The 25,592-nt window shown below is 40.4% G+C and overlaps 1 protein-coding gene across 2 annotated transcripts; it reads left to right on the top strand.

The window, feature by feature from the left end:
- The first annotated feature begins 304 nt into the window (after positions 1-304).
- LOC309710943 (calcium-independent phospholipase A2-gamma) lies at positions 305-25,592 on the top strand. 2 transcript variants are annotated; one of them, XM_082540830.1, is made up of 10 exons: positions 305-486; positions 1,013-2,312; positions 2,941-3,090; positions 4,606-4,757; positions 4,951-5,045; positions 5,931-6,102; positions 6,416-6,473; positions 6,826-7,020; positions 21,439-21,634; positions 23,379-25,592. In XM_082540830.1, the coding sequence occupies exons 2-10, from the start codon at positions 1,089-1,091 to the stop codon at positions 23,654-23,656; spliced, it is 2,520 nt and encodes an 839-aa protein (XP_082396956.1). In that variant the 5' UTR covers positions 305-486; positions 1,013-1,088; the 3' UTR covers positions 23,657-25,592. The 2 variants fall into 2 exon arrangements, with proteins under 2 accessions (XP_082396956.1, XP_082396955.1); XM_082540829.1 differs by having other exon boundaries at positions 305-587.

Raw genomic sequence — 25,592 nt, 5'->3', positions numbered from 1 at the left:
TCTTAAAATGTCCATAATTAGTGTTGTGAGTCCCACAGGCACTCGCATTAGTTACTAAACTCGCTATAACTATTTGAATACGCACAAGTGGTTTTATTTAATTTTGATGCAAAAGATTTTGCTGTTTATGTGATTGAACTATTTGGGTAGCATCTCTTTAATTCCACCTGCAGCGCTTCAATTTTTAACAGCAAATCCCGAGTTTCAAAAAACGTGTGGGGACAATTTCTTCATAGAAAATGCTGACTCCGCTTCCCCTGGACACATTCGGCATACACCGTAAAGCATATTAAGTGTACCCTATGCAGCCGTCAACGGTGGGGAGAATCTGCTTAACCAATCAACAGAAACTATTTAGAGGACCAAAGGACAACTGGCCAATCGCAGCGAAGATGGAGGATCATGTGACCATTGTTTTTCTTTCGACTGTTGATGTCACATCACTCTAGAAATTAGGCATCGGGTCGAGCAACCTATTACACTCCCGTAAGGTGTTATTCTTTTGTGTTATGGTTAATCAAGGATGACCGTTTAATAGAAGGATTAAGTGAATCTGGTCTCTCGTGAAACAGCAAAACAAAGGACTGGTATGCCTTGTTGTTTTGTGTGCGGCCTGTATAAAAGCTAGCGTTTAGCGGTACTCTGTTAGCTAGTTGCTGATGTTGACATAGTTAACAGTGAACCTGTTGTCCTCTCACCTGTGACAGTTAATGAAATAGTGTGCTTCTTAAAAGTTGAGCGATACTCAAACACCAGATTAACAAGAACTCTTTTGGTATTTTTTTCTGTTATGCAATTGTTAAAAATAATTTTTCTCGTTTTTATTTTTAAATCGATTCATTCCAAAGGGCTTTATTGACTTGCAAATTTAAGTCAACAATTTACCATAAACAGTGTGAGATACAATGATAGATTTGATATAGCATTACGCTCTGTGGTTATTAATTCTATACAGTGTTTCCCTTATTGGGTGTATGTAGTGGTGATGTAAACTTTTTTTTTTCATTACCAGGTTAATGAATGGGGAAAGCACGGGTGTACTCTTGATATTTCTTCGAATGGGTTAAACCCTTGTGGACTGAAAGAATATGAATCACAGATGGGCTTCAAATACCTGGGTGAAAATAAGTAGAGCATTGCTTATATGGCAGTCCCATGCTCACAAACCAGCAGCATCATTGCCTTTGTGTGGTGTGTTTCACTGTAAGAGTCATGCACAGCAGCCCGTTTTCCATAAGGAATGCTATCTCAGCTGGAGGCACATTCACCACCTGAGGGCCAAGGGTCGCAAGGTGGGGTTCTTTAAAGGTAACCAAGTTAGACATCGGCTTGGCCTCCACACCAGCACCCTGTATTTGAACACTTCAGCTTCAAAGTGGTCTGCTGGCCTGAGCCGACATATGTCTCGTGTCAGGAACACGCTGCACACAGTTTCCAAAGCTGTGAGTGGGACACATACAGAGCTGATGTCAAAGATCTCCAGACTCAAACCTAATGCTTTAAAGGCTGATAAAAATGCTGAAGCCAGTGTTGAGACAAGGCCCAAACCTGATGAGAATACAGTCACATCCACTTACAATCCTTCTAATGCTGCTCTCTCTCTAGCATCAACTGCTCAGAAACCTGTTGTTCAGAGATCTTCTGCCAATCTGTCCCTTTCCACTTCTGCCACATGTGATACAAGTTCCATTACCTCCACTCATGCTCAGACTTCTACCCAAGAGACTGTCACTGCTATAGTCCCAACTGTAACGGAACCGAGGGAGAAAAAACTGAGACGTATTGCTCCTGGCGTCAAAGCTACTCGTTCCAGGAGGCAAGAGGAGCTCCAGCCTTCGCTGAATGATTTGGAGAGCAAGAGCACAATGCCCAAACAATCCACAGACCTCTTCCATCCGAGCACCTTTTCAGTGAACCTGGGTGAGACTTACACCTATGTAGCAAATCACGTCAACTCATACTTTGGCAGCAGCATAAACACTCAGGACAAGAAAGAAGAGCATCTTGAAAGCTCTTCCACTTACTCTCAGGATCAACAAACCTCAGACCTCATGCCGGTGTCTAATAAGAAAGACCCTGCTCCCCCAAAGAGGGGTTTAGGACAGTACCTGTCTTATTCAGCTCCAACTGTGCAGGCATTTGTTGGGAACTACATAGCACCTTTTGTTCCTAAGTTCAGAACAGGAGAGTCCACGAGTGCTGTACTGGAGGAAAAGAAATCAGAGGACGTGTCAGTGAAACAGGCTGAGGTTAGTAACGAGCAGAAGGCTGCGGAGGAGAAAGCCAAGAAACTTCTGCACCAAAGGGAAAAGGTAGGGCTTACAGCACAGCAGTATTTCTTTCATAAATTTTTCCTTTTGTAGTAAGCCATATATTTTTAATAACCTGTTCCTTGAGAATCCTACGGGCATGCTATAGGACTTTCTGCTTTCATTCTACTCAATATAAACTTTTTTTCAATAGTCCCAGATTTTGTGGGTTACGCTTTTTGTCTGTGTTTGAGTGAAACATTATATGCATATTAAAATGATCCAGTATAGTATAGTGTAATACAACAGAGTGTCCACAATTAAAACTCAGACCAGCGCACTTGTTATTCTATATGTCTATTGGAAGGATGTTGACTTGCTGTTCTGGGAGTTCTGGGAAGCTACATTCAAAAATAACCCCCTTGAAAAGTTACAGGGCCACAGAGAGAGGGCGCTTTATAGGCTTACGGGGGCCTTTATGTTGTGGAGATCTAAGCAAGTCTGACATCTAGTTTGTGGCAATGCTGGATTGACTTAAATGTGCATAACATACATGGTCTTAGATATTATTATAACATATTAAATAATATATCAAGCACATACATAATATTCACAGCAACCACCATACCTGCCTAGTGAGGAATTAATGTACTGTATTTTTTATTTATTTATTTTTGCTTTTATGTCACAGATTATTGCAAGAGTGAGTGTGGACAATCGAACCCGGGCACTGGTTCAGGCTCTCCACAGGGCATCAGATGTAAAGGTTTATATCAACAGGGTGGAGGACTTAAGTTACCACCTCTTGGAGTTTCCAGAGACTCGTGGCGTTGCAGTGAAGGTGAGAAATGTAGCAGTATGTGGCGAGGTGTGGTCTGTGGCTCAGCTGCAGGGGAGGGGTGGTGCAGTGGGTTTATGGGGCAGTGCCAGGGGAGACTGACCAACACAGCTGGAGATCATGCCTCCCCTATTTGGGCGGCACGCCAGGATCCGAGAGGATGAGGGAACTGAAAGCAGACAGTTGCGGGCGCGCAATTGTCGCAGCAACTGTGCGAACCAGCCAGCAACAACAACCTGAAAAGGCAAAACTGTAAATAAAGAGCTGAAAACACAGAAACACTGTGTGGGTGTGTGCGGCGTACACGAAGCCAATTGCGTTACACAGTAAAGATGGTTTTTCTTGTTCATTTTCCAGCAGATTAACATCCACACGTGGGTGATGTTTTTTTATAGAGAGCTGACGGAGTTGTCAAAACAGTTTTCAGCAGCATGTTTCTTTTTATTTACATGTTAATTTCCACGTTATGTATGTACGGTCTGCATATGCTGTGTGGTCAGTTGCTGAGCTTCTGCAGCATTAGCATGAGAATCATATACATTATGCTTTCTGATTGTATTTGAGAATTCTCCGATGCTTGCAAAATGTCAGTCTGTGAGCTGCGCTCAGCAGGTTACACACAGCTCTAAATGCAGACTGCACACTGTTACATAGATTTGTCACATCAGTGATACCACAAATACTAATCTAGAGTATTTTAAACCAAGGTTGTTTTTCTCTGTAAATTCAGTTTTTGGTTTCTCATATTGTTGAGAGCCTCACTTTGCAAGTGGCTACAGAAATAAATGTAATGATATTTAAGTTTTCATGCACTCATGCTGTGAGGGGGGAAAAAGAATCTCTTCAGACATCTTCGGCATTTATTTCGGTCACATTGCTCAGTCTGTTTGCAGTACCTTTAGCTGTCATATTTTATTTATGATCAAGGTTTTACAGATGTGCAGTGGTCACACCAGTATCGACCCCCATCCATTTTTAACCATGACAACGAAGGTCAACATTAATTTCTCATTGCAAATTGATTGCACTGTGTATTTTTTGCTAAATTCAGTCTGAATAAATAATGACCGGTGAACGAGCGAAACTGGTTTCAGCCTTTTTCATGGAAACCGTGGGGATGACCTCTGATTCAGTAAGCGTCGATAGTTTGTGCCCTGGTTTATGTAACTATGTGCTGACTGATATCAGGCAGCAGAATTAGATGGGATGCAGGGTGAGAAATACAAGGAAAGAGTAAATCTAACAGGAAGTAATCATGATGCATTATCAAAACAAGGAGAATATAATGCACAATCAAAAAGAAGACTGTTTATTCATGCATGCCTGAACTTTGCTTGTTTTCATATTTGTTCACCCGTTATGATGTTGAAGTTTTGGTTTTGAGAGCGCAGCTACGTCTCGTAACAGAGAGACGGTTCACCTCTACATTCCTACTATCTAGTCCACACCACTTCATGGTGGATTGACAGCATTTTCTGTTTCCGGTGCTGACTGTCATGCTATGTTTGTATTTGTCAGGAGAAAGTTATCCCTTGCCTCCTCCGTCTGGAACAGGCTAACGATCCGGGTCTGAGAGCAGCCGTTAGAGAAGCACTCGCTCTGGTGGGCTATCATAAACCTGTCAAAGGTAGAGGAATAAGGATCTTGTCCATAGATGGAGGAGGTTTAAGGTACACGCTCGGCTCCACTCCCCTGCCCCCCACACTCATCTTTACTTTAAGATATGAGTTGATGATATCAAGTTTATAGTGTCAAAGGTTGTACACTTCTTCTATTAGTCTTAAATCTTGTGCTCTTGATGATGAGTTGGTTACTAATGTCTCATGCATGTATCCATGTATTTGTCTGGCTTTCTACTTTCAGGGGAATTGTTGCCCTTCAGACGTTACAGAAGCTAGAAGCCCTGACTGGGAAACCCACTTACAAACTGTTTGATTATATCTGTGGTGTCAGCACAGGTACGCTGTCCTCCTGCCCTACTTCTGTATAGTCAGAGGCATGTATATGGATTATCTGAACAAAGTGCAACACTTAGCAGAGTACAGGCAGCACTGACCTATTTGTTGCTCTGCTCTGAATTTCGACCTCAATTTCACCAGCAGCCCCTTTCCTCTCAGTCTGGGTGAGAACTAATATTGTACAATTGCACAATAAATTTTGCTTTCATTACAGTTGATTTTAAATTCATAAAATGAATTCATAAAATTTACAAGTATTTTACTGTCAAGTACATTAGGTGCTTCCTTGATGTTAAATCACCACAAGGGGGAGCTGTGGACCAACCTCAAACTGATTAAAAATAGATTAAAAGCCTGCTGTTTATTTGCAAAGCACATTGGGCTTTAATCACTGTTAGAAGTTTCTGTTTGTCCAGCATTCTCTCAGTTATATGTTTTAATCTCCACCAGCTGGAGATTAAAACACTCACTAAATCTGAAAAGAGTTGTCAAATGTGACAACACGCCTCCTAAATCAAATGGTGTTCTCACACATTTAGAAACCTATTGGGGCCACATCTGGCACTTTTGCCCACATTGTGCCATTGTGACTCCCTAATCCTGTTGGCAATACTTGATCAGTCTTCTAACCATGTTATTCCTATTCACATCCTGTAAACTGATCTCCAAAGCATCTGGTTATAACAGATGATCCTTCAGTAAGTTTCCTTCCAGTAAACCTGGTTCATTACTGTATGAACATCATCTTTGAGGACGAGAACAAGCTGTTCCTCGATGCTTTCTCAAAGGATTGTCTGAACCTCCTCTACCTCCTGTTTACAGCAGCTCAATTAACAGTACATCTCAGTCACTCTCATTTGAATGTTTCTGGTTGTTTTAACTCAGGTGCTGTGCTCGGGTTCATGCTAGGCATGTTCCAGATCCCTCTGAAAGAGTGTGATGATCTGTACCGAAAGCTGGGCTCAGATATTTTCAAGCAGAATGTATTTGTCGGCACCATGAAGATGGGCTGGAACCACGCTTTCTATGACAGTGAAGCGTGGGAGAACATCCTCAAGTGAGTTTTGCTGTTATAGTTCATGATCAGTGTCTAGATGAGCACCTTGTCTTTCTCCTTTATTGTGGTGCCATGCAACAACAATGGCTCTTCGACAGCCATGGGAGCAATTAAAATACAGAAATGCCTAAAAAAAAAACAACAAAAAAAGCTGCTTGTTGAAAAAGTCTGAAAGCTATATTACAGAATAAAGATTACTGTATGATTAATCACAGTCAGCATTCCTTTGAAGGGAACTCATTTACCTTTAGTCATTATGCTACTCTAAACCCTCTACACTAGAAAATAACATCACCTTTGTGAACCTCCACAGAGAGAAAATGGGCTCTCACCTCATGGTGGAGACTTCAAGAAACCCTGACTGCCCCAAGGTGAGCTTTATGAGATGGTCTGACTCATTATTCCCCCAGCGTGTTTTTTGCCTCACCTTGTTTACTTGTATATTACTCAGAAACCTTCTTTCTCCATTTCCCTCTCTTTACTGTTCTGCTTGACAGATAAAAATAGGCTCTAAAGCCATAAGAAAGTGGGCCTAAAGAAGAGTATATGCTTTTCAGATGTCAGCATGTCTCCTCTGAGGCTCAGAGCTCAGTGATGACATAAAATTGATCTGTCAGAATGTCGACCTAGATATTATGCCTGCATTTCTTGTCTGCTTTTGTTCAACTACAACCTGACACTGAAAAAGAAAGTCACCCTGTATGTTGATGCCCTCACCCACAGGTGGCAGCTGTGAGCACCATTGTGAATCGGGGCACTCCTCTGAAGGCATATGTTTTTAGGAACTACAACCTGCTGCCTGGGATGTGCTCACACTACCTTGGGGGCTGCCAGCATCAGCTTTGGCAGGCCATCCGCGCCACATCAGCAGCCCCCGGGTATTTCCAGGAGTTCCCTTTGGGGAATGATCTCCACCAGGTCAGTCCCATTCACAGCTGTTACGAAGGGAGAAATCCTCCTGATACTGGCTGTACTGACAAATTTCGCCAAACTGACATTTTTATTTATGTCAGTTTTTAATTTAGCTGGTTTTATATCAATGCGAGAATGAGGCAACATAGGATTTTATAATTTATACCTTTGCTGTATCTACTAGAGATGGACCGATCCGATATTACGTATCGGTATCGGTCCGATACTGACCTAAATTACTGGATCGGATATCGGAGAAAAATAAAAAATGTAATCCGATCCATTAAATATCACGAAAGCACCTCACAAAACTTGCAACACGCCGTAACTCACCTCAGAACGTTAGCACGTCGGAGCAGTATGCATCACGTGATAGAGCGGCTGTGGCATGCGGGACCTGTCGGTGGTCTGGATAGCATTTGGAGCTTCGCTAGCAACCCGGCATTTCATCTCTGACAAAGTTATCCCGAGAGAAGTAAAGCAAGTGTGTAAGTCCATCTCTGAATGTTTGTAAAGCATTCCTGCGTTAAGCTTAACAAACGACTGCCTCTTCTTGCTGCTACTTCAATCATGAAACTGCTTAATGATCAGCTGATCGGCTTTTCTGTCGCGAGTCCGTGACTCTAGTTTGCTTTTGGCCCACTTTGCACCAGAAAGAGGAAACCAGCGGCTGAACAACAGCAGCACGTTTAAGCTTGATCAGCTGTTGTTAGAATGTATTTAATATTACTTTCTACTCCAGGATCTTTTTCTACGTAGCTGACGGCTGGTAACTGTGCAGGGGCGGATCTAGCGAAGTTTAGCCAGGGGGGCCGATAGGGCATTAACTGGGAAAAGGGGGCACAAAGACATACTTTTCTTTCTTATTCTCATTTAAAATGTCTAGCTTTTAATAAATAATTATCTGACACCCAAAGTTTTAATTTGATGCAAAATGAATAGAAGTCCATTATTGTATATAGTAACTATTAAGTCTAATATATATACCCTAGTAAGCTATAGTACTTTTTCCTTTGGGAAGGTACCATCTGTGCAGTCTGCAATTCTGTTGAAGAAAGATGTTGAATCTATTTAATATTTCTTGAAAAATAATTGATTTCTGTGCATTTTTTTTCACACTGCATCAAATTAAGGTTGATTACGTCGATTAAGCATCATGAGGTGGAGCGTGAGGGGTGGTTCCCTATTTTTTATTTATTTATTTTTGTTGTTGCTGGGAGTTGGAACCCTATTAGTTAGGTTGCTTAATATTTATGCTAAGTACTCTTTAAAATACCAGAATAGGGAGGATGGTGTAGGTTTAAGTTTATTAGATTGATCAGTATTGCTGAACTATGAAATATTTTTTTTCCATACAGGTATAACAGAATAGCTTTAGTGTAGTTGTTGTTTTAAACTTGAGTATGAACTTATACAAAATGCAGCAAGATATTTAAAAAACAGTTTTGTTGATTAAAAAACACTATATCGGATTCATATCGGTATCGGCAGATATCCAAATTTATGATATCGGTATCGGTATCGGACATAAAAAAGTGGTATCGTGCCATCTCTAGTATCTACTTGGAGGCTGAGGGCCACTGGTGGCCGCCAGTATTTTTGTTTTTATTTTTATTTATTTTATTTTGTTTTAAATGTTCTTTCATATTTAGCTTAGTTTTAGTAGACGAATAGCCTCAGATTTGGCATATAAACTGTACTGTTGGTTCAACATGAATACAGTTTGTATAATTTGACCAATAGTTCAGGGTTTATAGTCATTTTAGGGAAAACTGATTTTTCCAGTAAAGTTTTTCTAGTCCACATCCTATAATTACTTCTGTTCAGCAACATTTTGACAGTCAGAGCGTTACACGTACTTCATGCACTCAGCCAGAAGTCATTGTTGTCACAGCGTGCCATATCGAAAGACCTTTGCTGGCCAGCTGAGAATTGCGCTGATATTTAGTGTTCATGCAAATTCTTTTTTTCAACTGCAGTCCGCTGCTGCAGTATTAAAGCTTTTAGTCTTGGTCTTCTAGATTAACATGCCCCGCACAGTCAGTGTCAATGCTGGAGAGTTTCGAAGGATTTTGAGAATTCTAATGAGAAAAATTCTCTGCAGAGCAAGTGAGAGGGAGGAACTCTATTTCCTTTCTGTTAGTATTTATTTCCAGTCAGCTACATTTTGACAGAAGAATGAGGGGTAGAGTCGTCGTGAGACGCACTTAAATCCATCTCCATTAAACAGGTTCGCATTAGCCATCAGCAACATAACAAACCACCAGTCCATTTTGCCATTTTGCTGATCAATAAATCAGCAAAATTATTAAGCCTCTGTAATGGAAAACAGAGGTTGCTCTGTTACGCAAATGGAATGGCAGAAAGCACAGACGATATAAGAAACCTTATGAGGAAAGTCACACCAGAAACTGGGTGAACGTCTTGTTTTATTTTATTTAGAGTAGTCATGCTGCTTATTTTAAAAAGGCAAAAACACAGGTGGGAAAAGGTGGGGAATAATGTTCCACTACAGTCTAAGTATTCAGTTGACGTAGCCTGTGTTTGATTTGCCACATACAAGTGTGGGAATCTCCTTAAATTTACATTAAAAACACAGATGAACAGACTCTGATGAACTTAGTGTAGATCCATCACACGTGAATGAGAGTGTGTTTACATCAAAGGCAATATCCCACACGGGCGAGCTCCGGCACTCCTAATTGGAAGCTGTGTTAGGTGTGCAGGTGAATGAAGTGCAGGGAGAGAGAATGAAAGAGACTGGATGATGAAAACCCACCTGTAGTGGGAGATTTCCCCAGCATGTCGTCTAGCAGGTCTCCCTCTGATGCATAAATTATCCCAATCCAGAGCTTCCCTCATCACACAAAACTGTGTGACTGCTACATCTGCTTCATTGGAAAGAAAATACAGACAATCTAATTATGGAGCTGCTTTTGCAAAATCACTTAGTTGGCGGCCAGCAGGAGGCCTCGTACTTTGAGATGAGACGCCATCAGTAGTTTAATATATTTAACACATCTGACATGAAATCAGTTACAGCTGTTTTATTTTTATTTCAAGTCTGTCAAGAGAAAATTCCAGCTGAAGAACTGAGTAAAATTAGAAAGAGCTCTTGGTAAGAAGAGCTAGGGTTAATTTTAACCTAAAAAATCTCTGAAGAATATTCAAAGGCCTTGACTGAGAATTCATGTGCATACGGAGCGTTTGCACAGCTCTTGCAGTTTTGGGAGTGTTTTTGCTTGTATTTACTATCCTGAAGATGACTTACATTTGTATGTAACACCAGGATATGTCTGGCTACCAAACGTGTATATTTTAAAGCACACCTTATTTGTGGTTCCTGAGACACTGAGTTCATGCTGTTTAAGCTGACATTTACCTACCCGAATTCCGTGTTTTGATTTCTCATTTCAAATTTTAAGATCTATTGAGATGTAAGAGGATAAAATAACTTGCCTAAATCAGTCAATTTAATTTAATCCTAGTGTATCAAAGGCTTCATGGTATCTTTTTGGTAAATTCGGATTATGTTGATTTTGATATAGGCATCATATGAAGTTAGACTCACAGATAAGGACAAAATTATTAGCAAGGGATTTTCAACATTGCATTTCCCACCATACTAGTTTCTATAGAAAAAATAAATGATATCTGTTTGCACACAATATCAGAAAAAAACTCAATTACCAGGGTCAATATTATTAGCCCCCTGAAAAACAGGAGATGGATATATGAAGTTACAGTCACAGTGTTTCCAAATGTCAACTAGAGTGTGAAGTATCATGAAGAAATTCAAAAGAGAGCTACACAGTACAGAACAAGCCCAGCAGAGGTAGGAAGTGAAAGATTTCAAAGACTCTGTCAAGAAAAACAGTGATAGATGTGTCTAAAGACCCCAGAACAACTGCCAACACACTAGTGAAAGACTTGACCGAGACAGGTGTTGTAGTCTCGAAGATGACAGCCACTAGAATCCTGAATGGGCTTCAAAAACAAAACTCTACATCTGAGAGACACCTTTAAGTCAAACTGAAGTATGCCAAGAACAACCTGGAGAAAGATTATGTAGACTGGTTATATCTGGAGAAAGAAAGGAGAGGGGTACAATCGAAACAACGGCATCCCCACAGTAGTGGGACTATTATGCTGTGGAGATGTTTCAGGGCATCTGGAACCAGGAATCTGCTCAATGAATGAATCAAGAAGAAAGCAGGATATGTGAAGATTTTGAAAGGGAAATCTCCAGCATTCAGCAGCAAAACGCGGTCCAGTTCATCGCTTTGTCTCTTAACACAATGACACAAAATATGTGCCGCTACTGGTGAAGATCTACCTCCAGAAACAAAAGAGAACATTTCTGACTGGCCTGCACAAAGCCCTGACTTGAATGTTAATGAAAATCTGTGGGGTGAACTGAAAACCTGAGGTTCATGCCAGAAGATCAACAAATCTGGAGTAGCTTGAGAGGTTCGCCAAAGAAGAATGGGCTGGGTCACTCAGGTGAAACTTGTTGAAAACTAGTACATAACTGCAGGCTATTATCCAGCAAGAAGGGTACAGAATTAACTATTAGCATCTGGGAGGCTAAGAATTTGACCCTGAAATTTTGGATTTTTGTCAAATCAAAAAATTTTGTGTGTGCAAAATAAAAATAATACAAGCATCCAAAATAAAACCAAGATGTTTGGAAAAGTTCTCAAAGCGCTTAACAGCAGTCTGTCCAGGCTGTACCCCGCCTTTTGCCTTATGGGAGCTGTGATGGGCTCCAATCCTGAGAAGGATAAGCAGAAGAGGATCAGCAGATGTTTAACAGCACATTAGAAATACTTTTTAAAAAAATGACTTTTTTATAGAGAGCTAGTAATTCTATCCTCATCTATTTGTCAGTTTTCTTTGCTGAAGCAAAGACTACTTTGCTCAAGCTAATGGAAACCTGAGTGATGATAGTTCAGATGTAATTTTAATGTTTCTAATTATGATTACACAGTAAAATCCAAGAGCAGGACCCGTAACAAGCTCCTGTTCATATACGGTTTCTGTTAAGCACTCTAATTTCCATGTGAATGTTTGACCATCTTCAAAATGCCACCCAGTCTGATGACTTATTTGGTGCCTGCTTGAGACCAGTTGTGAACATAACATGCTGTGTGTATGATGTCAGGATTCCCTAGAGAGAGAGTCATCTCACTCTTTTCCACCGACGCCCACAGACTTTCCCACTTAATTCAAGCCCTCAGACAATCAACCTTTTGTGACAGCGAACGCAACAGTTGTAACGGCATGTGCTGAACGAAGGTTGGACTTCTCAAGCAGCTTTCGAAGACAGATGAGTGTTTGTTGATGATTCTGTGAGTCTGCAGGCTGGAATGGAAACCTGATGGAGAAGCACCTAGATTCTATAGATTCTTTCTACTAACACTGGGAAAATTGTAACTTGGAGCGAGACCTTTGAAGCAGAGCCATGGCATTATCAAAGCCTCACACTCGCTACCATAGCCGTGGAGATCATCCTTTAGTGAGGGGGGAACAAGGGAAAAAGAGGTGGGGTGGAGGATAGATGAGATGAAGCGAGAGAGGAGGCGCATGTTCCACATTAAAGCTCGCTCAGTTATCTCGACTCTAAAGAACACAGAAGTAAAAGACTTCAGACATTTCACAGGGGATGCCAGGGCATGCCAGGAATGGTGAGGAGGACCCATTTTTTGTTTGTTTTTTTGGCCTAGTTGCCATGGTGTCTCCTGAGGCGATGGGAAGGAATGGGAGCTTGTTTTGTGCCCACCCCTGCCAGCATTTGATGGGAGACATTGGACTAGTGGACCACCACCCCCAGCGCGACCCCTTGGAGCCCCAACGTGGCACCATGCTCAGCCGAAAGGCTTCACTCAGCCACAAATGAATAGGTCACATCAGCCCTCCCATACGTATTTGTCACTAATGAACGAGGGAGTAGACATAAATTAGTACAGGAAGGCATTAAATGTGGTATCTGTGACTATGAATGACGTGAAAAGCAGAGGGGCTTTCATAATTAAATGGCATTCTAAGGTGTAACTGAAGAGATCCTAACATTTTAATTCTTTTTTTTCTTTTCTTTTTTCCCCTCTTAAAGGCCTCTGGAGATGGAATTATTGGTCATAAATGATATATTTGTATATGGCACTAACTCATATGAAGCAGAGAGGAGAGAGGAGATGTTGTAGATTCAGGGTGTGAATCAGAGCTTTTAAACTCTTTCTCATCCCTGCTTGCTCTTCCCATGTTAAGCCCTGGGAACTTGGCCTGCAGACTGTTAGAGGATGGAGCTCACATTTTAGCCATGCTGCAGACAGCTTCCTCTTCTGAGACTGACTCAGGATCTTTGTCCTTTGAGAATAAGTCCCATCTCCCATTTTTAACAGGGGTGGCTTGAGTGGCTCCAAGAATGTACCTACTGTAAGTAGAGCTGCCTTATGAAAACACATACTTAAGCAAAAGTAATCGTTTCAAAAGATGCCAATTGTCTTTAGTTTTTATTTATTTTTTGATATAGCCTTTATTCATGCAGGTAATCCCATTGAGAATCAATGTCTTGTTTACAAAAGAGACCTGTTTCAGACAGCGTAATAAAATTACAACGATAAAAAAGCTAAAATTATCTAACGTTGCATCTCGGCTACTGTAATAAAATACAATATGAAAATAAAGCTTTAAACTAAATGAACCAGTTTGTTATTGTAATAGCAAAAAGGGGTGTGAATAGGTTTCAGCATAACACAGACTGATGCGAGCCACACAGTTCACTTGATTAAAGTACGGCAACTCATAAAACAGACACTAAATAATGGCAATGAGCGCAGCAGTGTGAGGCACAATGAGAGCTGCTTAATTCTGATTTGATAGGCAGGCATATGTGAAAACCTTTCGTAGCTAAATAAGAAAGTAAATCTCACATTTTTGATTGGCGATATTATTTTCTACTGTCTCATTGAGGCTCAATGAGACATAATAAGGTGATATTTCATTGTTAATTTTATTAAACTCTGCAAACAGCATATTTGTTCCTTCACTTCTCACATGCACTGACTTCAGAGCAGCGCTCACTCATTCACTTACTGCACTGCAGTTATCTGTTAATCAGACCTGCCAGTGGTGTTGGATAAATTCAAAAGTGCTATAATTATAATTAAATGGAATTAAATGCAATATTATACAATGTTGTGAATAATTTGGCTGTTATTTTGTTCTGTCATCATTAATAGAAGGGCAGGAGATAAATAGTAAAATTAGTAACATAGTCAAGCATAATAGAGTTGTAGGAGTGATAATTCTGCAACAAATGACTCGAGTGAGAGTGAAACCTGTGCTTCTTTAAAACTCCTCTAACAAGTGCATTTTAGTTGAAAGTTACACTTTCTGAGCTATGTGCACTTGAGTAACTTGTGACAATCAGAGGTGGGTGCTAACATCACCTCTGTTTGCTCAAATCGCCTTTTCTTTCTTTCTTTTGTTCTGTAGAACACACTTCTTCTCACATGCACAAACACTCGATTGAGCTGGCACACTTGTTTGAGGATTATGCTGGTCCACTTATTATGTTGACTGACTGCTGTGTGGAAGCTTCAGCAAATCTTCCTCGTCTCTGACCTCCCTCGCCTTTTCACAATTGCGCATCACATTCAGATGACTTCTTTACTGCAGACCCTGGAAAGAATTCACGGCTTTAAACCTCGCGTTGCAATATATTGTCACGGAGGTGTGTCTTCCATCATCCTCTTAGCAAAGCAGCAGGGTAATCTAGTCTAAATTGTCCAGGGGATGAGTTTTGAAATCATGCTTTTTAATATGAATCTGTCAAATATGTGCATAAGGCCTAGAGTGACTTTAGGCTGAGTAAATATGGAGGAGAGCTTCTGAAGGCATTTATATCGCTTCATGAATTGTCACAGTTTAATCTCAGCGGCTGCAGTCGACAGGGATGATTCATTGTTTCAATATTCACAGAACGATATTCACAGAACGTGTGGGAAAAGGTAACGGTCTGCAGTATATCTCAATTGTTTTGGCTGCCTGGGGGCAAAGCTGGCACCCTTACAGATGAGTCCTTCTTCTGTTTATAGCCTGGGAAGATGATTTGAACGTCACGGTGACCTGAGGGGCCCATAAAGCTATAAGGTCAAGTGAAGAGCTAGTCCATGGAATTACTTAATATGGCATGAAGCCCTTTGACTTGACCTGGCCACCATTTAGGACTGGTGCTCACACCGTTTCAGTTCCATCCTTGCAGATCACAATGATGCTTTTTATGTGTATTGGAAACCATTTGGGGAATTCATTTTGGTCAATGAGCAGATTTATTTCTCTGATTGCACAGGCAGTGACTGGGATGGCTTCATTTTGTGTGCAAATGGTATGAGTTGATTTGGAAGATTCATAGTTGTTTTTTTTTCCTGGCAGCCTAATTATCTGCTTATCAAGTGAACGACCATCTCTGGAAAACATTCTGGTATTGTGACAGACGTAATCGGATGTCCATGACTTATGTAATTCTTCCCTAATTAATCATTTGTGAGAAGGGAGCCTCATTGGCGGGGCGTCATAACAAATTACTACAGAGCTTAGTGCTCCTCAGTCCATCCCTGTCAGAGGAGCAAAAGAAGAAAGTGTAATGACTAAAGCTTCTCCCCAGAGCTGAGATTTGAATGCTACACCAGGCTCTATTTCAAAAGGTTCACCTCATTTAGATTTAAGCTGACGCTCCCTCCTTTTCTGTGTTGTGGTCGTTCATAATGAACCCTTCCACAAATGAGTATTGAAGGTTTACCCACGGGTTAGAGAGGGAGAGGGATGCAGAGGCGCACAGGCTGGATGAATAGGATGAAGTTTGCTGTCCCTGCTAATGGGAGCTGACATACATTGGGGCGTGAAATGACTTTTAGTGATCTCACGATAGCACCTCTTTGCTATTCAAATCAGCTCTTCCCCCTATAATGCAGCTTAAACTGACACAATGAAGATAAGCTCCCAAAAGTTAATGACAGTGGAGACATTTTTTTTAAGCAGCAGTGTAAATAAATCATGCAAATCTCAATATTATTCATTTAACTGAGAGAAATTTTTATTCCAGAATATGCTGTAAGAACAACATCTTTTTAAAGCCATTCGGTTTTTTGAAAAAATGTCCCCTTGGGTGTGGGAGCCCCAATTAGGTGAAAACTTGGTATATTTGCATACAGACTCATAGAAGTGATGAGCACATTTGTGAATTAGCCATTAGACCCTGAAGGGCAAAGGCGAGGCTAAACGAGCTTTGATCCTCAGAGTATAACTAACCCATAACACCGGAAGAAAGACTCAAACACTGTCACAGGAAATCATTAAGCTTCTATGAAAGCCAGAATTCAGAGTTGGCATTCCTCTTTATCTGATAGAGAATTTAACCTCAAAGGGGGTTAAATGATTGCTACTGACAGGGGTGTACTCTCTGAGGACATTAGTCTGTAGACACATGGCATTCCTGTTTACAGTGACATTGAGTCATTTCGAGTATAAGCAGCATTACAGCTCTAAATCCTCGTAAATGGAAGTGACCTTTGCCTCGCGTCATGCTGCGTGTTTGACAGACAGCTTGAGTGGTGCCATTTTGCATGCAGCCTTATTTGCAGTTTGTCCCAAGTGGATCATAGTTTCAGCTTAATTCATCATCCAGATGTGCTCTGGCCTCAAGAATCTTTGTGTGAAAATGTAGTACTGGCCAGTGTAAAAAGGTAAAGTATTGGTATTTGTATTGGCCAATGAATGAAAATGGAAAAAGTTAAAGAAAAAAAAAAAGACTTTTCACCTTTCAACCATGTTATAAGTGTTGATGTTGCACAGTTTGTCCACCAGAGGGTTCTCTGCGATTTTACTGTTGGTTTGGAAAGCTGCAAACACAACAGTCATCTAATCTGAGCAGACTCGGGCAGAGCGTGAACGAGTGAATAAATAATACGTGTAAGAGTTGTTAGGGAAATTCGTGGAAAAAAAAATTGTTGTCCAGTACATTGGAGTATTGAATTTTTAAATTGCCAGATCTCGTTATTAGTATAAAAAGTCCTCTATCGGTTGGACTTTGATAAAAACAGTGTGTAGAGTATCTTAGTCTATCAGGAGTTGCTGCTGTCCTGCAATAGCATGCAACAAATCCCAAGTAATGCTACTTTTTTCTTTTAGCAACACTTTAAAAAAAAAAAAAATGTGTAAAATTATTGTCAAAGCAACTATTGTTTGTGTCTGCCATTGCCTTACAGTACTGTCGTATTCAAATAATCCAACAACCAAACCTTGTGATGATTGGCTGCAGAAGTTATGCAGTCTCAACTTGCAAACTCACCTGGCCTAGCATTCCAGGAAGCATAAGTACAGGAAGCTTTGCAAGGCTAAAATCAAACTCTAGCTGACTCGCTCATCTTCTGGTTCTAGCTTTTGCCATTCAATTTATCGACTTCCTGCCCTTGACTGTAGGATAAGAGGTCAAAATAGTAGAGCATATAAAAAGGCAACATGATCTCTGGGCAAGTCTGCTCCTCTGGTGTTGGACAGATGGACAATATGTATGATGTCTTGAGAAAATTACATTAGAATGCAACCAGGCAGTAGCTAGTAAGCATGCCAACTTCATTAGATTTTTCTGCAACACACTACATTATAGTCTTTAATATAGTCATGTCTGTTTCTTCTTAACATTCTTTTCACAGTTTCACTTATTTTTAAATGGTTAAAAAGTTGTTTTTGCAGATATAATGTTAAATAGTGCTCCTGTTGGAAAGTCGGGGTACTACCAGCCTGTTTGGACACCTGCGTAAAAAAGATGACTATACAAATGACTTTTTTTTTTTTTTTTTAAAAAGAGAGAGAATACAGAAAGAAAGCCTAGCAGTCTTTCAGTGATGCAATAGGTCTTTCTATCAAAAACATATTTTTCATAATTGCCTTGACCTTTTTTACCCGCTCTGGGCTCGTCCAGCAGGTGCACTGAGATGCAGACAAGCTAAAGCATTAAGTCCCTCGCTCAGACAACCATTGCACAGTCTGCTTTTAAAGTTATATGCCCTGGCACTGTGTGCAAGCGCGACCACTGCGCCTCTGAAACTTGCCCCCAGCTATTAAGCACAAAGAAGCCATAACTGGACCCGGACTGTTGCCATCATTGCCGCAGAGTTCAGAAAATGGAGCCTCTCACACTGGGGTGAGTGATAAGAAAACTGCTTAGTTGTTTTGTTACCAGCTGGGTTTGACTGGTGCCCAGTGCAGCAAGTTCCCCTAAGTCTCTATTACGGGCACATCCAATCCAGGCATTTTCCTCTTTTTCTTTTTTTTTTTTTTTATGTGATTCATTTCTCGGTCTGCCAGACAACCTACTGGTGCATAATGATGTGCTTTGGACAAACGGCCACCTCAGCAGTTCTTCTATGCTCTGTCACAGAGTGAAGCCTTCTTTGTATGACTTCCATCTCAGCCAGTTAAATGGTGCTCTCTGAGGCTCTGGCTCTAATTATTATCTCAGCAACTAACTTTTAGATCATCGTAGTAATGATTGATTACACATTATCATAACAGATTATTAGACACACGTGTCTTTGTAGTTTTTCATGTTAGTTAAATTTTAACCACTGCAGTAGTTTAATGCTTGGCAGTGTCTTTCTATCTTTATGTCTGTCACTCTGTGCATAAATAGCAACAACAAATTCTGGCACAACTTCACCTACTTCCAAGGTGCATGGAGAGGATGCAGGAAGGTAAAGAGGAACAACTTTATTAACTGACCAACGTCTTTCGGCTCGTGGCTTTCATCAGGGTCATAATAACGTATAAATCAATTTGTTTAAATAAAGGGAAAAAAAATCCCCTTCCCCCATTTTTATCGTTAATGGTCTAGTCCAGTATTCACTTGGGCTGCGACTTAACCAGTTAACCTATTAACCAATACTAACCTGTTATACGTCAGCTGGTTTACTTACTCTGTGCATGAAACCATAGAGAACTATTGCAAAGGTTATCCTGCCATTCTTTTGTACAGATGTTATTGACCTCTAATGGCTCTTTGACTGAACATGTGTCACATTTTCTCAGTTATTTCATTCGTCCTTGATAAATACGTCTGTGGTGATGTCTTCAGAATGTATGCTAGGTCCAAGCAGGTATTCAAAACCTGAAAAGGTTTAGTTGACTATCACAGAAAAGTAAGGAGATGAAGCGTGTACATAATAATTTTAGTGATATATAAATCCATTCATATCTCATGAAATTAGTCAGTTTTCTCTTGATCTGCTTATTGGTGTGGTATTAGCCCCCTGCATTGTTTATGAGAGAATGCCTGAAAAAGTGAACTATACAAACTGTTAGAATAAAATGTTAGCAGCATTGTGTAAAGCTTCCTCCTGCAATGGGTTTAACACACTAGTGTCAAATGAAGATGTTTTATTGAATCATGTAGGTAGTCTAAATAAATTTCTTCCCCAGATTGATTTACCAGAGTCAGTACTTCACGCCTACTCGTGGTGTTGCTTCAATGAAGATAAAGTGAACTGAAGTCTGGTGAAACTGAAGAAACTTGCCGAGGAGAGCGGCAACAATTAAGCAAAGAGACAAGTTGAATAATGGAAATAACACACAGAAAAATTGAGAGCATAATATGGTGATTAAATACACAATTTGTGCTTTTTGCAGTTACACTATAGGGAATTTTTTTTTCTTGATTTCTTTTCTTGATATCAATGCCATCATTAAAAATTGGCGTGCAATATATAAACTACTGTAATAATCATAACAGAATCATAATTATATCAATACTGTGATAGGAATGAAATGTAATGCGAGGTCAGCAAAGTGTTAGTTTCCCCATCTGTGAGTATGCACGGGTCTGCTTGAGCCCAGCTAAGCTCCGTGTGGACGAACAAATGCCTGAACATTTTTTGGGAATCCATGCACTCATCCACGGGACAGTAGAACACAGTAGAAACTACTGTCTTTGCATCCTCCAGGCAGTGTGCAGTACTTGAAATTAGTGTAATAGGAATGACTGCTCATGTCTGCAGCTGTCTTTATCCACCACCTTACTCTGTGATTTGACCTTCCAATGAAGATTTTTTTTTACACTTTTTATTTTACGACAATACAACCAGAAGTTATTTATCCATTTGATTCATTATTACAACACCAGCTATAGCCTGTAACTCATGATATCTGTGGTCAATGAATGCCTTTATGATTAATACAAAGGCAGCTGGCTCTTTGTCCAAACTGAACAGATCAATCATAACCTTTGTTTCTACTCAAATATCATTAAAATGTTTTGGGAGGTTTTGTGTGCCTTTCTTTCTTTCTTTTTTTTTAATGGAAAATGTGTCTTTTAAATTGTATTTATTTGCATTTCTCATTATAGTATGAACTGATGACACAGACTTGCTTGATCTGTGTCAGCACAGCTTTTATCAGTGCAAGCGAGCTGCTGACAGTGCAGTTGACGCAGAGAACTCTGTGTCTAAGTAAATCATAGCTGAGCTGCAAGTGTGTCAGTAAACCCTTAAACTTGTTTTACTGTTATCTAATGCCAAATCAATTCTCTTTAGCACTCCAGGTTTTCGTAGAGAACTTGTACATTAAGTTTTTCAGTTGTAACGGGAGCTTTTCCTCCAGTCCAGCTACAATAGCCAGAGCTTTGCAATTTTATGTTGGATTAATGGAACAGTTTTCCATATCGCACTCTCAAATTTATACACGCGAGGTGTTTTCCCCCATTGCTGTGTGTGTGTGTGTGTGTACGTATGCCACACGCTATCAGAAATGCACACATTATTGTATGCACTGAGCATGTGCTCTCGATCAAACATGTGTGTACACGGCCATGTAAACAAGCACCATTCGCTCTACTGTGTCCCTAGACATTTGGGGCCCTGCGGCTCCCAACCCCCCCAAGCTCGGCTTCCTTAATGAGAATGGGTCCTTGTGTGTTTGATCCTGGTGCCAGCCCTGCGGCCCCTCAGCCTCATGCCTATTCAACAATTCTGCAGCCTCTCCAGTTACTCCCCCACTGCCTTGGGTACAATATGGATCCAAAGCGAAAGCACTCATGGGCAGTTGTTCGATATCAAAGCAAGTCTGACTGAAACTGTGAGGGGAGGGGAAATGCTGGGACTCTTTGTTTAATAGACTTACAAGCAGCACTAAAGCTGCACATTGATTGATTGATTGATTGATTGATTGATTGATTGATTTTATTTTTCCTCTTCACTTTATCAGATGTTCTTCTGAAATTTTGTCTATTGACTGTTAAAATCCATGAAAGGTTTCAAACCCCAATTATTTGGTTTCACTGACTTTGGTGTTGGCATGAAACACCAAACCTAGCCTGTAAACAGGTTGCCTAACAGCACTTTTGGGTTTTTTGTTGTTGTTTTTTCACAGGATGGAGGTCTACTGATTAACAACCCCACAGCACTTGCTATACATGAGTGCCAGTGCTTGTGGCCTGACACGCCTCTGGAGTGTGTGGTCTCGCTCGGTACGGGTCGCTTTGAATCTACTGGCAAAAGCAACGCTGCATATACAAGCCTCAAAACAAAACTCACCAACGTCATCAGCAGTGCGACAGACACTGAAGGTAAGGATGCACCGCAAAATGATGGCGACCTATTGTGATCGCCAGTGTTTCACAGCTTTGACAGCTGCTAAATGTACAACTAAATTCTAAAGCACACCTGTGTCAACCAAGGAGTGATGAAAGCCTGAAACTTGCCGTGACAGGATCAAGTCATAGTGTAAAGATGGCTGCAGTACAAAAAACTGAACTGAACTGCCTTTGTTTGCAGTGTTGTTTCAGGTCTGTTTATAGTATTTCCTCTACACAAGAAGATTAAATAAATGTACATTAGCAGTGATCATTCCCTGTTTCTGTTTCTTTTCTAAGGGGGAGATTTAGGATTTTTGATGGTATCTTTTTAGAAAACACTGCACCGCAGGTCGACTTTGTTCTAGATAAATCCCACTGTGGCCCTTTGTAGCGGCAACCTCTTTGTCTCCTTATCACCTCTAGACATGGGCACTTCTGCTGTGCCTAAATTTGGCTTGTTCCCCTCCCTGTTGCTGCTGTGGTGCAGTGTGTGTGTGACCTAGATGCTTCTCTGCACTTGTTCGTCCTGTATTTTGGGATTAATCCCTTTCCTAGCTCTCTTGCGGGCTTTTGTTATTTAGAAACAGCAGATTAGAAAGAGTGTTTATCACAGATTTCCTCTTTTTCAAAAGCTTTAGTGCTCGCAAGCCTCCTAGTTTGTCTTTGGTGTATCAAGCTTAGCTGTGTTTGTTGTTGCGGATAGATAAAGCAGATCTAATAGGGTTTCAGTGACAAAGATGGAGAATATTACTTTTTATATATCTTCAGACGTGTTTTGGAAAAATGACCTTGGGCCACTCGTTCTTGAAACAGCTGTTCCTTTTATAAAGACCTTGTACATCCAATATACGTGCAAACTGTTTGCTTAAACACAGTATCCTGTGTTTAAGCAAACAGGTTGCATGTTTCAGTTTGTTTGGTGAATACATGGATGTCTTACAAGACACAGAAACGAGTCTGAAAGGTTTGCAGCAATTCTGGAGTCTTTGTGTTATTGTTTTGTGTTTGGATTTCCATATTTGGTAGGTGAAAGGTAAAAGGGACTTTCACTAGGAAGGTGATGATATCACTATCTAACAACTAATCCTTTCTGCAGAGGGAAAATAGTAGAACACTTTTTAGCAGTTGGCATCCAGCTCACTGCACAAGACCAAACTGTTTATGATTGACAGTATAAAATTTTGAATAACAAGTGCTTTATTAAAGTAATGAAAACAAGGTTCATCTCTGATTTAACCACATGCATTATCTCTTGTGAGTAAGCTGTTCTTGTCTCTGTGTATAACTTTTCAGCACACAATAGTCTAACACTGATTTGCTCTATAAAAACTCTCCAGATCACCTCCAGATAAGTTACTCCTTGTAGAGTTTTGCAGAGCCTTGGAGACGGTTGGTTTTAATACTGTGGGAACTCAGACAGAAACCTTTTTGGGTGCTTCAGGCCTGTTTTGTTACCCGCTGCCTGTTTGTTTGCATTTGTAGGATGTTGATTTTAAACTGCTCATGCAAGGCAGATGAAAACAGCCGTGATAGACAGGCTAGACATTTTCACTTGGTGTTACCTCACACTCTAGCCCTGAGCGCTTACTCAGTGACACTTGTAATCCTATAACAGCGCTGATAGATAAGGTTTGACTTTGCTAGCCCCTAGTAAGGCAGTATGAAGTGAATTGTGTTTTAATTTTTTTTATTCTCTCTTATATGACCTCACTCTTACTTCTCCTTCCCCCTCCAGAGGTTCACGCCATGCTCAACGCCTTCCTTCCTCCAAACACTTACTTTCGCTTCAACCCCTACATGAGCGAAGATTTCTCCTTAGACGAGAACCGCCAAGAGAAGCTCAACGCGCTGCAGGCTGAGGGCTTGCGTTACCTAGAGAGGAATGAGGACAAGCTGAAGAAGGCAGCTCGTTTCCTGACCCGAGAGAAAAGCTCCACCCAGAAGATGACTGACTGGGCCAGGCTCAGGGTTGATATGTATAATGGTCTGCCCTTTTACTCGTCCAAGTTTTAGATTCCACTCGAGCCACGTTTTTCTGGTCCACACGAACCTGGAAACTTACCGAGGTCCAAGTGTCATTTTTATTGCCCTGTAGCTCTGAAGAACATTATGTATGTGCACAAGTAGATAATGTATACAACATGCCAAATGCCACCTCCTCACTCTCACTTGACACTGTGATGTGATTTTAGTTTAAATGTGCTAACATCTGTGGCAATGAAGATTTATCCGATGTATAACACTTGACTTAGCATAGCATTTAAAGAAGATCTTTTAAATGGCTTGTCGATTTAGAAGCTCCGTGAGTAGAGATTCTACAGCAGCTGATGGCAGTAGTTTAACATTTAAATGACTTCTTTGCCAAAATGAATGCCGATTTTGTGTTGCAGATGCTCAGTTATCTCCAGCCGACAGTTGGCTTAGGTTAAAGACTGAACTAAAGACTGAAATTTGTCTGGATTCTTCAAAAGGTAATAAAATCCAGAATCTGCCTGGGAAAAAAAACTACCTGTTCTCAATTTAAGACTTAAAGCTAACGTTAGCTAACTAGCTGCTGGGACTTGATAAATATTGGTAAAAGTGGTGTCGATGTTCTAACTTAACATTCTGATAACTTTATCTCCTTTGATGTTCCTTTCAAACATAGAACACAAAGACTTTATTTCGCAGATAAGCTAGTAATGGTGGCATTAACAATGATCTTCCCACCATGTGGATATTTACTGATCATTTACTTTTGTTTAAAATACTGAAAACCAGTACATCCTCACAAACCAGTATTTATATTCTCACATAAAAAGAATATATATATATAGATGGACTTCATGTGTTGTTGAGTAAATGTATAACTTGTAAAACTGCATTGTTAAGAAAAAAAGTCTAAAATTAATAACTAAAATTTGCACAACAAATACAGCTACTGCTAAACTGTGTAATTGTATTTTGATAAGAGTAACACTGATACACGAGGGGCCCACATGAAGCGTTACAGAGCTATAAAGTATGTCAGTACAATTTACATATGATGATAAAAAATAAAGATGTCTATGGGGAAAACACCTCAGTGTGTTAGTAAGGTGCTAGGCTACCACAGCAGCTTCAGTGGGCTTTGGGATTAATTGTACATGTCACTCAGTTGGTATTTTGTTGATGAAGTGCTGTTTAAGACTCCAAAATGTCCTCTGGCTGTTAAGGAATATTTTCTACAGTTTTTCATTCTTATCATAGATAACTTGCATCCGCACAGCCATCTTCATCATCTCAAAGTCTCTGCAGTATGTTTAACCTGCAAAAAAACCAACACAGCCTAACAGAGAGGCCCTAGGGGTCAAGGGTTTTTTATGTTGTTTTTTTTGTCACGTGTATGTAAATTGTGATAAGGATCCAGCTAGAGCCTCACTGTCACAAAGCGTGAATTTTTATGTGTTATTTAAACTGCAGAGTATTTTTAGTTCAGTTGTTTCAAGCGCTTTTATCATTGTGTGCTTTTATTGTTCAGTTTTCTGGAATCCCTGCAGGCTACTCACATTTTCTCCTCTGTCTTTAGTGTGCCCTCTTTCCCTTTGATGACTGTTCTCAAAAGCCGCTTTCACCCTTTCCACCTTGAAGTGCTGTGTTTTAGTCCCGACTCTACTGCAATGTACCGTTTGTTGAAATCACACAGGGTTTATCTGATGGGCTGGATTAAAACAGATGGCTGCTTATTGATTGGCTGGGATGTAAAATGATTTTCGTACGCTGCTACTTTTGCTGCACATAAATGCATTGCAGGCGTCCATTTCGGCGCCTAACCTGGTCACGTACCGTATTACTGATACGACATTGTGTCGGTTACTCCCAGAGGGCTTGCAGCCAACACAGATATAACCCAGATTAATATAATTCCACTCATCTCTTGTTGGTCCCGTGTAAAGAATGTTTGAGAGTGTAATTAAAACCCACTACTGAA

Source organism: Aulonocara stuartgranti (assembly GCF_965226115.1).
Source record: "Aulonocara stuartgranti genome assembly, chromosome: 7".
Classification (NCBI taxonomy): Eukaryota; Metazoa; Chordata; class Actinopteri; order Cichliformes; family Cichlidae; genus Aulonocara; species Aulonocara stuartgranti.
This window is presented reverse-complemented; position numbering and strand designations above follow the sequence as displayed.